At 44.9% G+C, this 14,407-nt stretch overlaps 1 protein-coding gene across 6 annotated transcripts in view; it reads left to right on the top strand.

Annotated features, from left to right (window-relative positions):
- TACC1 (transforming acidic coiled-coil containing protein 1) overlaps positions 1-14,407 on the top strand; it is a 137,421-nt gene that overhangs the window by 94,863 nt on the left and 28,151 nt on the right. For 3 of the 6 annotated variants that reach the window (XM_029603952.1, XM_029603948.1, XM_029603947.1), the window contains exons 4-7: positions 3,155-3,215; positions 4,251-4,458; positions 8,957-9,009; positions 13,320-13,460. In XM_029603952.1, the coding sequence (XP_029459812.1) occupies positions 3,155-3,215; positions 4,251-4,458; positions 8,957-9,009; positions 13,320-13,460 (463 nt within the window). The remainder of the gene's footprint in view (positions 1-3,154; positions 3,216-4,250; positions 4,459-8,956; positions 9,010-13,319; positions 13,461-14,407) is intronic. The other 3 variants (XM_029603949.1, XM_029603950.1, XM_029603951.1) reach the window with 3 other exon arrangements.

Here is a 14,407-nt window from a genome sequence, read left to right on the forward strand (position 1 = left end):
TCATCTATTGCTCATTCCTTTTTCAGACCTGAGGAAGGGTCAACAAAAGCCAGTCAAGAAATGTACAAGGGGGAGTCAATAAGTAAAATGAATTTGAAGTGTTTTGATGCTATACAAAAATTCACTTTATTTATTGATTCTCCTCATATTAAGCTTGTCCATTAAGAAGGTATCGCCTTATAATATTATTTGTTAGTTAACCTTTATTTCCATAAAGCTAAAGCCTTTGATGCTATTTCACATAGAAGATTGGTGAGCAAACTAACCAGCCTGGGAGTTGTAGTAAAAATGTATAAAGCAGATGGGAAATGGATTGAGTGACAGAACTCGGAAAATGGTGATCAGTGGGGCCCACTGTAGGGAAGGAGAAGTGAGTAACAGGATGCGAGGCCCAGTCCTCTTCAATGTCATTAAAGTGACCTTGGGAAGGGTTAGAAGGGAAAGTGTAGTAGTTTTACAGATGAGAGAGGAGACATGATGAAAAGGGTAATTAAGATAAAAGATGATGGAAAAAATAGTCAAGGGTATGGCAATTATGCTTTAATAAAAATTAAATAACTAAATTGACCAAAAACATGCATTATGAGATGTAGAATTCCAAGGTCCAATCACCTTTTTGGAGATGTAGGACTAGCAGGCCCCAAACAGGAACATCTGCTTTATCTCGAGGTAGCCAGTCCGTGTGACAGAGCAGCAGGAAAGCTGATCTGGGTGCATCCAGAAAAATCTCATTAGTAGAAAGAGGGAAGTAGTATTGCCTGCCTGCAGGTCTCTGGTGAGACCCCTCCATCTTGTGATAATTTCTGGAGACCAAAAGAACACTGACAAAGCTGAGACAGGTCAAAGGAGGACCCCCAGAATGTGACGCAAGGTCTGCTTTACAATCCATTCGCAGGGACGGCAGGAGAAGGGAAAGGGCTGGTGTGATACAAACCTCCCAATCCCTAGCAGATGGCAATCAAGCAGGGGAAGGCGGCATTTCCCAGAGAATGAAAAGTTCAAGGCCAAGGGTCATATAAAGCTGAAGGGAGGGAAAATACTCAAACGGACTGCCAGCAGAGGTTGTAGGAACCAGCAGAGTGATAGAAACAAAGCGTGGCTGGACCAGACCCAAAGGGACTCTAATGGTGGAGGGAGGGAGAAGACTACAGGTTATATAGGATCTGTGACAGCACAGCAGGCAAAGGAGGCCCCTGCATTCCTAGTGATGGTTAAAAACCGGACTGGAGTCCCATGTTTAGCAAGTTGTGAATGGTAAGGGAATGCCAGAGCTCGCTTCACTTCCAAAAGCCGCAGGTCTCGTGACTGGGCATGCACACATCCGTCTTCCTATTAAGCACTTAGCATTCACATTTCTGAATCTCGTTATATAGGGTACAATATTATATTGCTATACGTGTATAATGTCTTCAGAGCATTTGGCAGATAGAGCCTACCCTTAATTTGGCTACGTTAGATCAGTAGTTCTCAAAGCAGGTAGGGTAGAGCACAGGATGGATTGTTGGGGGGTGTTAGGTACTGTACATATGGTGGGGTGTACGACATCAAGTTTTAAGAAACGTCACTTTAAGGAGCTGAAGTTCTGCATGCACTGGTTTATGCAGAGCGTTACAGGTGGACAGAGCTGTCCTTTCCTCTTCAGGATGTGTATGCATGCAGAAGTGGTCTCTACATCCCAGGGTGATAGCCCATCACATTGCTAGGGAAGAAGGAATGCATTTCACACTGGACATGAGGGGGCAAACTGGGCTGGGCAATGAGAAAAGGGGTCAAGAGAGCCTTAGGACATGCATTCCAATGCCCTCTGCTCCTCTGTGGGCATTCAGAGATATTGTGCAAGTGAGGGATGGTGGGAGGTGTATGTCCTAATTAATTTTAGAAGGTGATGAAGGCATTGGTCAGTTGTTTGTCTTTGTAGCCTTGAGTGCAAGGCTCCCTTATATGTACGAGAGGGTTTGGCACACTTGTGACTGATGTCACAGTGGCTCCCAGAGATTTAAAGACAAGGGAAGGAGGATCTGTATTATCCTTAGACTTTGTCAGTGTGTTATGTGCCACAGTTTTTGATATGCTGGTAGGTAAACCACCAGTACATGAAAAGGATAAAATACAAAGAATTCCAGGAAAGAGATTTTTAAACACTAGGGTATGGCCTTAATGAAAGGTGAAGAGAACGAGAATTGGATGATGGGAAAAAGCCCTTTATTGAAATATGCCCGACTCTGGCCGAGTTTCGCTCTTGTATATAGAGCTGCCTCAGGGGCAACTAGAAACAAATATATGAATCGGGCATATTTCAATAAAGGGCTTTTTCCATCATCCGATTCTCGTTCTCTTCACTGCTACTCAGCCAACTGGATCGGCTTCCGCTTTGCTTAATGAAAGGTGCCCATATCTGTATTCCAAAAAAGTGTAAAGAAATAAAATACATGCAATCAAAGGAATAAAGCCCGGAAACAGGCAAGTTGACTTGAAGACTCTAGTCTGGCCTGCTGCTTTGAATGTTCTCGTAACCCAGACTCTTGGGCTTCATTGTCTGCTATTATAACTGTTGCTTGACTTAATAAACCTGTTCACTCTTGCAGTGTCTGACAGTGGTGCCGGTTTGACCGCGTGTCCTCTTGCGAAGTGACTAGGTTTTAAAATGCTTCCGTACGGTCTGTGATGCTATGGGCCATGTTTTCAAAGCTCTTCTCTGTAGAAATGTTTCTAAAAACCTATTCATTATGGACTCTCTTGGATCTCTGTTTGCGGCAGGGAGTTGAAAGCACGGCTCATCCTCCACACTTCACAACGTTGCTGAGCTTAGGTTTCCTTTTTTTTTTTTTCTCCCATGGTGTCAGTGGTTTTCCCAATGGTATTGTGTTTTTGTGAGCCACTGAAAGAATCTAGGTATGGAAAAGCAAAATGTCTGTATAGGTAAACTGTTGATTCTGAAAATCCTGTTGGATGTTCCCTGCCTGTTGCCCATGTAGCCTCTTGTGGTGGGAGTGCCGCGTCGGGCAGGAAGTTGGCCATCTGTGCTCAGCTCGTGTCCGCGTCAGTATTTCAATATTGGGGGGGGGGGGGTTGAAAATAATTCTCTGGATTGTTACAAGTCCACTTATCTAAAAGTGTGGGTTACTTTTTTTTTTCTCTCTCTCTCTCTCTGCAGGAGCGGATGCAAAGTAAAGAAGCAAGAAACCCCGTCCCTGGCCCTGGAGGCTTGCACACAGGTAAAGGTTCATTTGCTGGTAATGACCAGAACTTGCCAGTTTGTTGGATTCTAGGCAGTGCCAGCTTATAAATTATGAGGGCAATATTCAACCGCAGTGCAGCTTACCTGGCTAACTTAGCCTGTATATTCAGCACCGCTGAATATACCCAGCCATCTTAAACGTTAGCCGGCTAACTTTAGGACAGATGTATGATCAGGGATGGATTTAGAGTTTTGCTGCTTTCACCCACCCCACGCCTCACCTCCAGTAAGGGTCTGTTATAAGGTAGCAGAAAGCTGTTCTCTGTTGAATGAGATTCATCCGAGCTGGAAGGCACCAAACCTTGGCCAGCCTGCTTGCCCCTAAATGCTTTCCGCCCTAGGCACAGGCATGATGGGTGCCTTTTGACAAATCCAGAGCTGCCTGTTGCCCCACCAGACGTAGCCGGCTAACTCTGAATATCTGAGTTAGCCAGATAACTTAGCCATCTAAATTGGCTCCTCCCCAGAACTCTCTTGCCCCGCCTGCCACTTAGCCAGATAACTAGTTATCCGTCTGAGTGGCAGCCGTTCAGCAGGGCCAGATATTTAGCCTCCCCCACTTATCCAGCTAAGTGGCACTGAGTATCGCCGCCTTAATGAATTAGTTCCCAGTTTGTGCATTGCTGACCGTGCACCGGGTCATGAGTGTTACCTGTCACTCATGTACAGAAGTCCAATTGTCCTAAAAGGAAAAATCTCAACACAATTAGAACTGGTATCTCAGAAATGCTAGACACCTCCCCCCCCCCCCCCCCCCCAAAAGGATCATTTACTTTTGGAAAGCTTTTTTTTTTTCTAATGATTGGTTTTGCCGAATGTACTTAATGTACAGCTTCTTCTCTTACCTCAGCAAGTTCCCGATTTTGGGAAGCCAGACATAGGGTCAGGGGCTACAGAAGCTCCCCTGGCTTACCTGTCCTCCCCTCCATAGCCTCTGACCAGAAGCAAGGGGATAAGGGCTCTGGGGCCTTATTGTTTGTGTGGATCCCCCTGAAGCTTGCTTTTTGCTTAGGATGTAGGAGTGCCGTTGCCAGAAATTCCAGAGTTGGGAACTAGGGATGGCCATGCCACCGATGAAGAGAAACTGGCATCCACGACAAGCGGCCCGAAACCAGCTGTGCCAGAGGTGAAAGGTGAGGCAGAGGAGGACCTGGAGTTCTTTGAATGTTCCAATGTTCCTGTGTCTGACAAATCCCACCAGTTTTCACACTCAGAAGAAGGTATGGATTTAAACCAATGCCCATACAGCTTCTGCTCACACTAACATGACTGCTAACTGCTCTCCTGACTAACGATGACTAATCATTGCATGTTCGGGTGGCATTAATGAAGGTAGCGGGTGCAAATGCTAACTAGTAGCCACTTTACTGTGCCGTTTGGAAAAGTAGTTGAGGGCCAGTGTCTTTGATGAGAAGATGTCTAGAATAGGAAGTAAACCATGTCTGCCCAAGATTTTTTTTTAGTCCTGGCTGAAAATGTTCCTTATTCTACAGAGCTCAGTACTGAGCAAGCCGAAAGGCAGGAAAGGTACCCGTCTAGCTTTTAGTATGATATTCAGTGGGCCATTCCCGAGTAACTAGAATAGCAGCTCGTCTGGCCAGATTCACCCAGGTAAGTTTATCCAGCCGCTGCTGAGTGGTGGCACTAGCTGGGATAACGTCTAGCCATGTCCCTGGAATGTCCCCTGCCCCGCTTCTTTATTCGGCTCAGGTTTAGCTGGTTAATGACTTTCTAGCCTAAAATTTCACCGCTGAGAGGGACAAGAAATTTTAAACTCAAGGTTTGTCCAGGTAACTCAGACTTTTTTGGATGAACCCTTTGAATATGAACCTCAAGAGTGTCCGGTTTAGGCATGTTTTTAATATTTGCGACGTGTTCTGCTCCCTTTCCTTGGCCCCCCTTCTTCTCTCAGGGTAAAATGGAGGACCTTGACCTTGAATACCAGGGAGAAGTAGGCAGCTTTGTGCCCCCAAGCTGATTGGTTCCATATGCTAAGCCCAGGGTTCACAGTCTTGTCCTAGTGCCACTGCAGGCAGGCGGGTTTTCAGGCTAGTCCCATACATTGAAGATTTTTTATTTTATTTATTTAACTTCTTTTACTATACCGATACTCAAGACCGGGTCTTATCGTACCAGTTTACAATAGAACAGGGGGGAAACCAATTAACATCTAGGTAGAAGGTAAAGTTACATTAAACAGGGAGCGTAAAAACATGGGAGATGGAAGACAGGACAGATTTTAAACTATAACAACTGGAGAGTGATAAATATAATCAACAAAAAAAACAATAAACAATATGATTAGTGATACATAAACAGAGATTTATCCTAGGTGATTATTAACCTGTTATGTCCAGTGGGAGGAGGGGAGGTGAGTAGGGGGGGAGAGGGAAGATCCAGCCTATGCGGATGTATCACCTGCACACTCATTGTGGACACCCTATAAACCTGCCTGGCTGTCGGGTCACGAGAATGGGTTTGGGAAGCCCTGATGTACACATTGGGGTACATTTTAAAAGACAGCGCACGTACTTTTGTTCGCGCATCAGGTGTGAACAAAAGTACGCTGGATTTTATAATATGTGCGTGTAGCCACGCGTATCTTATAAAAGCCAGGGTCAGCGCGCCCAAGGGGGTGCACATTTGTGCAACTTGCGCACGCCAAGCCCTGCGTGCGATGCCGGTTCCCTCCGAGGCCGCTCCAAAATTGGAGCGGCCTCGGAGGGAACTTTCCTTCCAGCCCTATCTAGTCCCCCCCTCTACCTTTATCTGAAAAGTTACTACTGCCTCCGGGCAGTAGTAACTTACGCGCGCCGGCGCAGCAGGCCCCGACACAGGCCGCAGTGTTGGGGCACTCGGCCATGCCCCCGACCGCCCCTTTTTGCACGTCCCGGGGCTTGCGCTCGTCGCCGAGCCTATGCAAAATAGGCTCCGCGCGCAGAGGGTTTTAAAAGGGTTACGCGCGTACCCCTTTTAAAATCCGGCCCTTAGTCTTTTACAATATAGCAGGATTATGATTATTTTGCTTGGAAGCCCATGTAGACTGTGATTATGTGTTCTTTAGCTTAGAGGAAGTTGTCTTGAAAGTTTCCTTGCATTTCAGCCATGCATGCACACACCAGCAGGTCTCACCCAGGACATTGCCCTCAGTCGTTCCATTATGCTGTCTGCTGAACAAAACCTACTGAAGTGCCTGATGCAGGTCACGTTCTGACTGTTACCGGAGCCTGGTATTAGCACTCAGTCAGTCATTGCTATCCTTTGTCTAATTCACAGCTCCAGTCAGTCTGTTTAAAAAAAAATAATTACAATTCAAGCAGGGTCACTGGCTCCATTCATATGCGGCATAAGAGCAGAGAGAGAAATATAAACCATTCGCTCTGGGAACCGCCTGCTGTCCAGCGTTAAAGCGACTGGAGCATTATTGATTTCATTAGCCACCTTGGACCTAAGAAACTGTCGTACATCTATGAATACTTCCCTGAGTGTCGCTCTTTAAAAAAAAAAAAGGAATATTGATCTGGAAACAGCCACACTTGCTCTCTGGTTCCCTTGTTCAAAAATTACTAGACCGTTTGTGAGAGGGCATGAGAGCAATGCTGATAGCAACACTAGAACCACCGGGCCAAGATCACGGTAGCAGCGACCCACGTTCCAGGCTGAAGATGTACGTTTTCAAGGTATCTGGAGGGTTGGGACGAGGAGGAAGAGCGAAGATGGGGCTTTCTTAGAAGAAAATTCATAACCGAGAAGGGTGTGGTGGGGAGGGGGAAAGCTGGCACCAACATCGAATTCTTTCTTTTCTTTTTTTTTTTTTTTATATAATATGTGGAAGAGTGGGGGAGGGGGGTCTTGTTTGGAACATGATTCGGATCGCAGGCTCGCACACCAACTTTTTTTTTTCTTTTTTTCTGTTTTAAACAGGCCATTGCTACTTAACCGGTTACACTCTTTTTTGAATATATTCTTTTGATTATAGCCGTTTAAAGCTAAAGTTACCCAGGAACACATTTCGGATAACCTTGGACCTGCTGTCTGCCACTTCTGGAGATAGCTGAGTGACTTGTTGGTGTTAGCCAGATAAGTTATTTGGCTAACTCGTCCCTGCCTTCCCCAACATACGCCTTATTGATTTGGATAAGTAAGGGGAATATTAAAAGCTTGCCATTTAGCTGGATAACTTTTTATCTGGCTTGCTTTGAATACTGGTCTCTGAGTGTACAATGCATGAGTATCTGTCTAGATGTATTCATTTTGGCTATTTTGAAAACCCGAATGGTTAGGTGCTCTTCCAGGACTGGGTTGAGAAACATTGCCTTAGATTCAGGTTCCTATTACAGAATATATTTTTTAACCATCTTAGCCCTAAACATGCTTGTGGGCAACACATGAAATTTTTTAAGATCCTTCTCACAAAGTATCTCAACATGTCCAAGATTTTGACCCAGACTTCTGCCATTTCTTCTCACCCAGCATTTATTTAATAATATTTTCTTAATCATTTCACTGATTAAACATCACTCAAAGTGACGGACAACATGTTAAAAAAAATTGAATGTATAGAAAAATTGATTAAAATTAAAATAAAAAAAAACATTGTTAATAAACTCAATCTAAATAAAACAAAATATAAATCTCACACTTCATTCCTACTCAATAATGATAGCTACATCATTTTAGACTCTTTATTCCTACTAAGTAATAGCCATATCAGATATTAAAGATTGAGACATAAACCAGGTTTTTAAGCTTTCTTCTAAACTTTTTTTATGTTGATTTCCTCCCTTAATTTAAAGGGGAGATCATTCCAGAGAGCTGGAGCACTGCCTGCAAATGATCTTTTCAACTATCTTAATTGTCGGAAACCTTTCACCGCGTTACTCTCCCTGACTTCATATTATGAAGAATCGTGGGCCCACATGAACTCCTGTGCAGAACCAAAGCTCTTATTTCCCAAAGCCATAGCTGAGTAGATAATATACTCCCCATCTCCCCATACAACAGCAAATTGTCCATTTGGGTTGTGCTGAATGGTCTGAGCATTTAAGCAAGGAAATAGTGTGAAAGACGGACACATGTCAGAGCCATGTATCCCGTTCCACCGCTCTTCATGGAGTCCTCTGATGGTCCAATGGCAGACCTTGCCCTGGTTTGCAGAAAAGTAACTAGATCGCCAAAGAAACTAAGTGGGATAATGGAGCTTTTGGAGTTGGGGGGGGGGGGGGGATAACTGGTTCTGGGCCATCCTGGCTGTGCCCTGCCATGTGGAGGGACCCAGGGCTTCCGCTTCCTGGGTCAGCTGGGGTTGCTACAGAGGCAGCACTCACAGCCCTGGGGGCGGGAGTCCCAGTCCTTGCGCAATGGCTGTATGATAGGGCCCATGATTTCAGGCTTCCACAAGGAGCCCTGGTGCATGGTCCCTGACTGGGAGTGGGCACGGAAATAAAACAGAGAGTGGTGAGAAGAAATAATTGGAACCAAGAATTGGTCATTAGAAGTTGTGGAAAAGGTATACAGCTGCCTGATGATTTTCACAGTATCTGAGGTGAGAGCACGTAAGATGCATTTGCACGTAACCTTTGGTTAAGCTGAATTTCTGAGCAACGCTTAGCATTTTAGGGGCCAGAGCTTCCTGAGCCCATACAGGGGTTGGGGGGGGAAACTGTGCACTAGCTGTTGGAACATTTATAACCGTTCTGCTCCTTCATATGTCTTTAGGGTGTGAAAAAGAGCTGTCGAAAGAGTCTGAGAAAGAGGAACTCATTGCCCCTGTAAGTAGCGTCCACATGCCTGGGCTCGATAGTAATTTTTATTTTGATTATTTGTCTTAAGTTCTTTTGACAGAATTTTATGACTGTAATGTTACCCACCTAGAAAAGAAGATAGAGTAGGTTACAAATATTTTAAATAAATAAGCAAATGATTGGAGATAAAGACCCATCTGCTCTGTTCGCTTTGGGTAGATGTGCGCACAAATTGCCACATATGGAAGCCGAGACACACTCCTTCGTGTGCCTTTAAGGGCTGTAACTAGCACTCTATGCAAGCTCTACCCCATGCCGCCTGGAAAGCACAGAGCAGTCATATCCCTGCCGTTTTGGGCTGTAACTGCTGCTCCAAAACAGATTCTCTGAATAATTCGTGCTAGCCAAGTATTATCCATTGCTTTCCCAGCCCCACTTACTTGAGGCTGGATTAATGCATTCAGTTTTGGGGGCTGGGCATTCTTCCTGCCAGAAGCTGAGCTTGTTCATGTTCTCTGCCCAAGGAGTATGGGAGAGTTTGGAGTCTAGTTTTGTCTCTGTTTAAAAAAAATATCGCATTAAGATTAAGGTTGCCGTGACACTTGAGCTGCTGAAAGGAAATGTAAAGTGAACCCAGTTGCATTGTTAAGTCACATCCTGGAACTGTATATTGAATCTGTTGTGAATGCCATTACCATCCACTGTCTGGTCTGGGCCCACTGATATTCTGCCCCTGTGCTTGCCTTCTTTCAAGCTTTCTTTCGTTCTTTGCCTTGGCATGCCCTGGATAGCTGGGATGACAGCGTTAGCCAGTTTCCAGTCTTCCGTGAAGCTATTTATGGTACAGTTTTTGGGAAAAGCACTCGGTGCATGAAAGCAGATTGGGGAGGGCCTTTGTGAAGGCTCTTGAAATACCAGAGGTGCATTATATGGGGTGGCCGCTAGGGGGCAGCAACATCACAGGTTTGTTAATATGGTGGCTACAGTTACCACAGAGCATAATAAACTCGCTTTCCTATATATGAGAAGTCACTACATTCCCTTTGTTAATAGATATTCAGGCCAATGCAATATCTGGCACTAAGGTCAGCGCATTGCTGAATATGCGGTTGGATGATGCGTTTTTTATATACGTTAGACTTAGGCCTGATGCAGTACTGGGATTAGTGCACCATACACAAACTGATCCATGAGGAAAAAGCAGAATGGCTGAACACAGCACTACGAGTACATGTACCACATAGAAATTTAAGATCAGCAAACAAAGCTCTCTTAACTATTCCATCAGTAAAAACGGCAAGACTAACCCAAGTAAGGGAGTGAGCACTAACACTGGCAGGTCCCATTCTATGGAACACTATGCCATTAGAACTAAGACTACAGAGAAATTTCAAACTGTTTAAAATAAATCTGAAAACCTGGCTTTTCAAACAAGCCTTTTACAAAGAGAATGATGAAAATAAGTAAGGTACAGCCGGCACAAGCACCCAAAACATAATCTCCAGGTGGCTACTTGGAAATTATTCTTATCTCACTGATAATCGTAAAGCAATTAAAAAGCGTACCATAAATCACATGAGCCTCACCCATGAGACGTGTATCAACAGGCAACATAGATCAATAATCAATTAGTCTTTAAACAATTCTATGTTACGGGGCACTACTGGCACCTTTATTTTTGTAAAGTACTAACTATGTATTATTATATGTGCCTCTTTGTAAACCGTTATGATGGTAAATAACTTGATGACGATATAGAAAAATTTTAAAATAAATATATAAATAAAATTAGTGTGTCCAAAATGCACATCCAAACCAGCTCATAGCTAATAGCGCTCATCACGTGCAAATGCTTGTTGATGAGGCTATTGGCTAGAACGTCCTATGTAAAAGATTACTGCACCCTGGACGCATATGGTTTTACGCTCAAAAATTAACGCTGGCCCCGGAGGTGATGCTAAGTTTTGAAGCGCCCCAAGCCATGCGCATTGTTCCTCTGACTTAATATTGTCGTGGTACTGAGCAGGAGGAACCACAAAAACTGCAAAAAAAAAAAAAAAAGGTCTTTAAAGCGGTCAGATTAGGAAAAGTCGCTCTATTTATGTTGGGAAAACAGACGCTCGTAAAAGCGGGTGTCCATTTTCCTAACCTGCGCACAGCCATGTTTCCTAGGCGCTCGATGCCATCGACACGCTAGGGACACGCAATGTATCCCTAGTGTGTCCTTTTTAGCGTGGCGGCTCATTTGCCTATTGCATCAAGCGCCCAGGGGAGGTGATCAGGAGAGAGTAGCAACAGAAATCCAGACCAGAAAATTGAGGACCAATCCCCCCCATAGAAATTAATCCAGGAATAGCCATGGGGATTGCTCCATTAAAGGGTTCATTTTTTATATATTTCTCTTGAATAGAAAGTTTAAGCAGCTGTAGTCTTTTTTTTTTTTTTTTTTTTTTTTTTTTTTTTGCTTGAGAAGTCGGGACAGACCCATCCAGGAGACCAAAACTGCACTGAGACCCGCTCCTATTCCCACCCTGCCCTGTGTCCCCGAAGCCCATAGAATAGGGCAACGACGTGTCCAGTCCTTGAATGTTAGAAAGGGGTGAGAGCTGTTCATCCTGCAGTTAAAATGGATTGGTAACTTCAAAAGCACTCCGGCAAATACCATCAAACTCTACATAGACCTTATTACATCTAAAAATATATATTTTTTTTATGTTTTTGCAATTTCCCAGTAATATTGTTCTAGAACTCGTTAGATTATATGTTGTGGCGAGATCATTTCAAAATTCCATATCCCAATCTTAGCCGACCTGGGGAACGGACGACGTGAACCGGGAGTGGAGCCCAGATTTCTCCACACAGCAGCACCCAGCGCTGCCACGAAGCCACTGGGCTGGCCCAGCTGAAGAGCGTTTTTATGTTTCCCTGAAGGTGATTAACCCTACAGCAGTGGAGCAAAAGCTCTTTTTCCCCAAAGTTGTCCTGGTATTTAAAAGCAATTGCTTGTGAGGGTTTTGGGTTGGTTTTTTTTGGCAGGGGAGGGTGACATGTTAAGTTTAAATCTCCGATCCTTCCAAAAGCGTAAGCAACTAGCCAGCAGTGGGGACCGTCCTCCAGGATTCCCTTTTAACATTAAAAGCTGTCAAAAGCACCAGCTTCTGTTGGTTTTTCAACAACAGGTTTGGGGGTTTTTTTCCCAGACTCGATGGCAAAGAGAAAATATTTTTCAAACAATGTTTTTCTCTTCTCACAGCTGTGGTATCCAAAAGGGCTAAAAGCCTTGCGTGGCAGACAACAGTAAGATTAACACAGTCAGCGAGAGAAAGCTTACAGGAGCATAATTAACCTGTTTTAATCCTTCAAGGGCATGAGGGAAGTAAGACAAGGGGGGTGCACTCTTTCTTTCTGTGGAAAGTGGTTAGCCCAGGAGCCTCACTATGCTGTACAGGAGTGATATGTCTAGGATTCTTATGACTAAAGATTCCTCCTGAACTCAGCGGGAAGCGTGAGCCTGGCTTACTGATTACCAGAGCCATCCTAGCAATGAGGACATCTTGAAAAGAATCGGTGGCCTCGGCAGACCCTGTGGTCGTGCATATCTGCTGTCAGTTCCTTTTATATGCACGTCCTGTGTTTAGACCTGAAACTGCCCAGGTGCATGGTTCTTCTCTCTTCCGTTGAGATATCAGGCCAAAAGTCATTTCTTGTGGTCTTAATGCTGACCAGAAGGGAATATGGGCTTTGGGCAATGGAATGGCTGCTCCGGTCTGTGCACCTAACAGCCCCTCACACTGTTAAGTATATGCCACAGACTCCCCCTTTATTATATTTTGTGTACACAACGGAAATGAACCATACCGGGCAAGGTACTGTAGTAAAGGAATCACGATGCTGAAAGCACAGGTACCGGACTTGAAGTAGCATATACCAGTGGAGGTGACGGGTTGCATTGACAGAAATCGGCCACATGTTTCTGTAGCTGAAATTAGTTCCTGCCAGTTAGAAGGTTAGATTGCAAAGTCCAAAAAGTAGCAGCTGAGTGATGGTTTATCATGCAACATGTGTTGGAGAGCATGTGGTGGGGTTCTGTGGGTTTTGTCAAAGGTTCTTAAGATGGTTCCAAACCATTTAGGACTCCCTGAGTCGGGGCGTCCCATAGCTTGGGAAAGATGTGCTTCACCCGGGCTCTCCTGGGCTGTAACCTAACTGCTGTGACTGCACTCATAATGGGGGGCATTGCTACAAGAGTGTGAAATACCGCCCCATCCCACTTAAGCCATGTGCAGGGACTAAAAGCAAAGCGTGAGCAGGATAAAGAGGCATTTCTATTTCTGCAGCACGATGCCCTGCTGCCTTCAGGAGACACCGGCCGCAGCACGCCCACGGGGCCGCCAGTAAGTGGAGGAGAGAGTCCCGTGGCCGCTATCCGTCTCAGTGAGCTGGACAAGCTGGCTGTCCTCGCTTTAATAAGGGAAGAGGTAACGGCTTGATTGTTGGTTTAAAAACGCATCCTCTCCTTTGGGGGAAGGGTGCAGGTGTGGAAGCATTTGTGTTGAATGTTGAGTGAAGAAGCAGATGCAGTAAAACGTGAGTCCTGGCAGAAGAGATTTCTTTTGGGGTAGGAGGAGGGTGCTGGGATGCGACTTCCACTGTATTGGCTCCCATGCAACCATTTTTGTTGATTCTCGAAGCTTAAATTGAGTGCAATGAGATGGGATGGACAAAACCATTCTTTGACCTACTTTCAAAAGGATTTATCCCCTCAGTGCCATGGGCAAGACTGTCCTGCAAGCAGGACAAGGAGGTAGCTGGAATACAGTTGTAGGGAGAGTGGCAGAACTGGCTAAGCCCATAAGAGAGCTCATCAGAAGAGTGCAGCAGTATTACCAGGCTTAGAGGAAGCCAGGATTAGGGGCCACCTGAGCACAGCACAAATACAGTGCCTGAAGATGGGGGCAGGGCAGAACTCTCCTCAGTACGTGATCGCACAATCCTCTCGCTTAATTTCAGAATATAAATTCAGTGGGGTTTGTACCATGGAGGTAGAATATCCGGTGTCCGCACATGACCTGCTGACTTGTCAGAGTGTGTGTGTTTCATGGCAGCACAATCGATGCCATGAAAACAATGACTTTCAGATAGCATGATGCAAATAATCTGTCAAATGATACTGGGGTGAATAGTGTGTGGAACTGACACTTTAGAACAGAGGGGTTCACTTTGAGGGCTCTGGATGGTTCGGGTTTTCAGGATATTCCTAAAGAATTTGCATCAGATAGATCTGCATACGGTTGAGACAGTGTGCATGCAAACCTATTTCATGCATAATCCTTAGGGATCGCCTGAACACCTGATCTGTTTGCAGCCCTCAAGGACTGAAAGTTGAATACCACTGCCCTACACATTTTTAGATGCTTTACAGGTG

Source organism: Rhinatrema bivittatum, chromosome 5 (genome assembly GCF_901001135.1).
Source record: "Rhinatrema bivittatum chromosome 5, aRhiBiv1.1, whole genome shotgun sequence".
NCBI classification, from domain to species: domain Eukaryota; kingdom Metazoa; phylum Chordata; class Amphibia; order Gymnophiona; family Rhinatrematidae; genus Rhinatrema; species Rhinatrema bivittatum.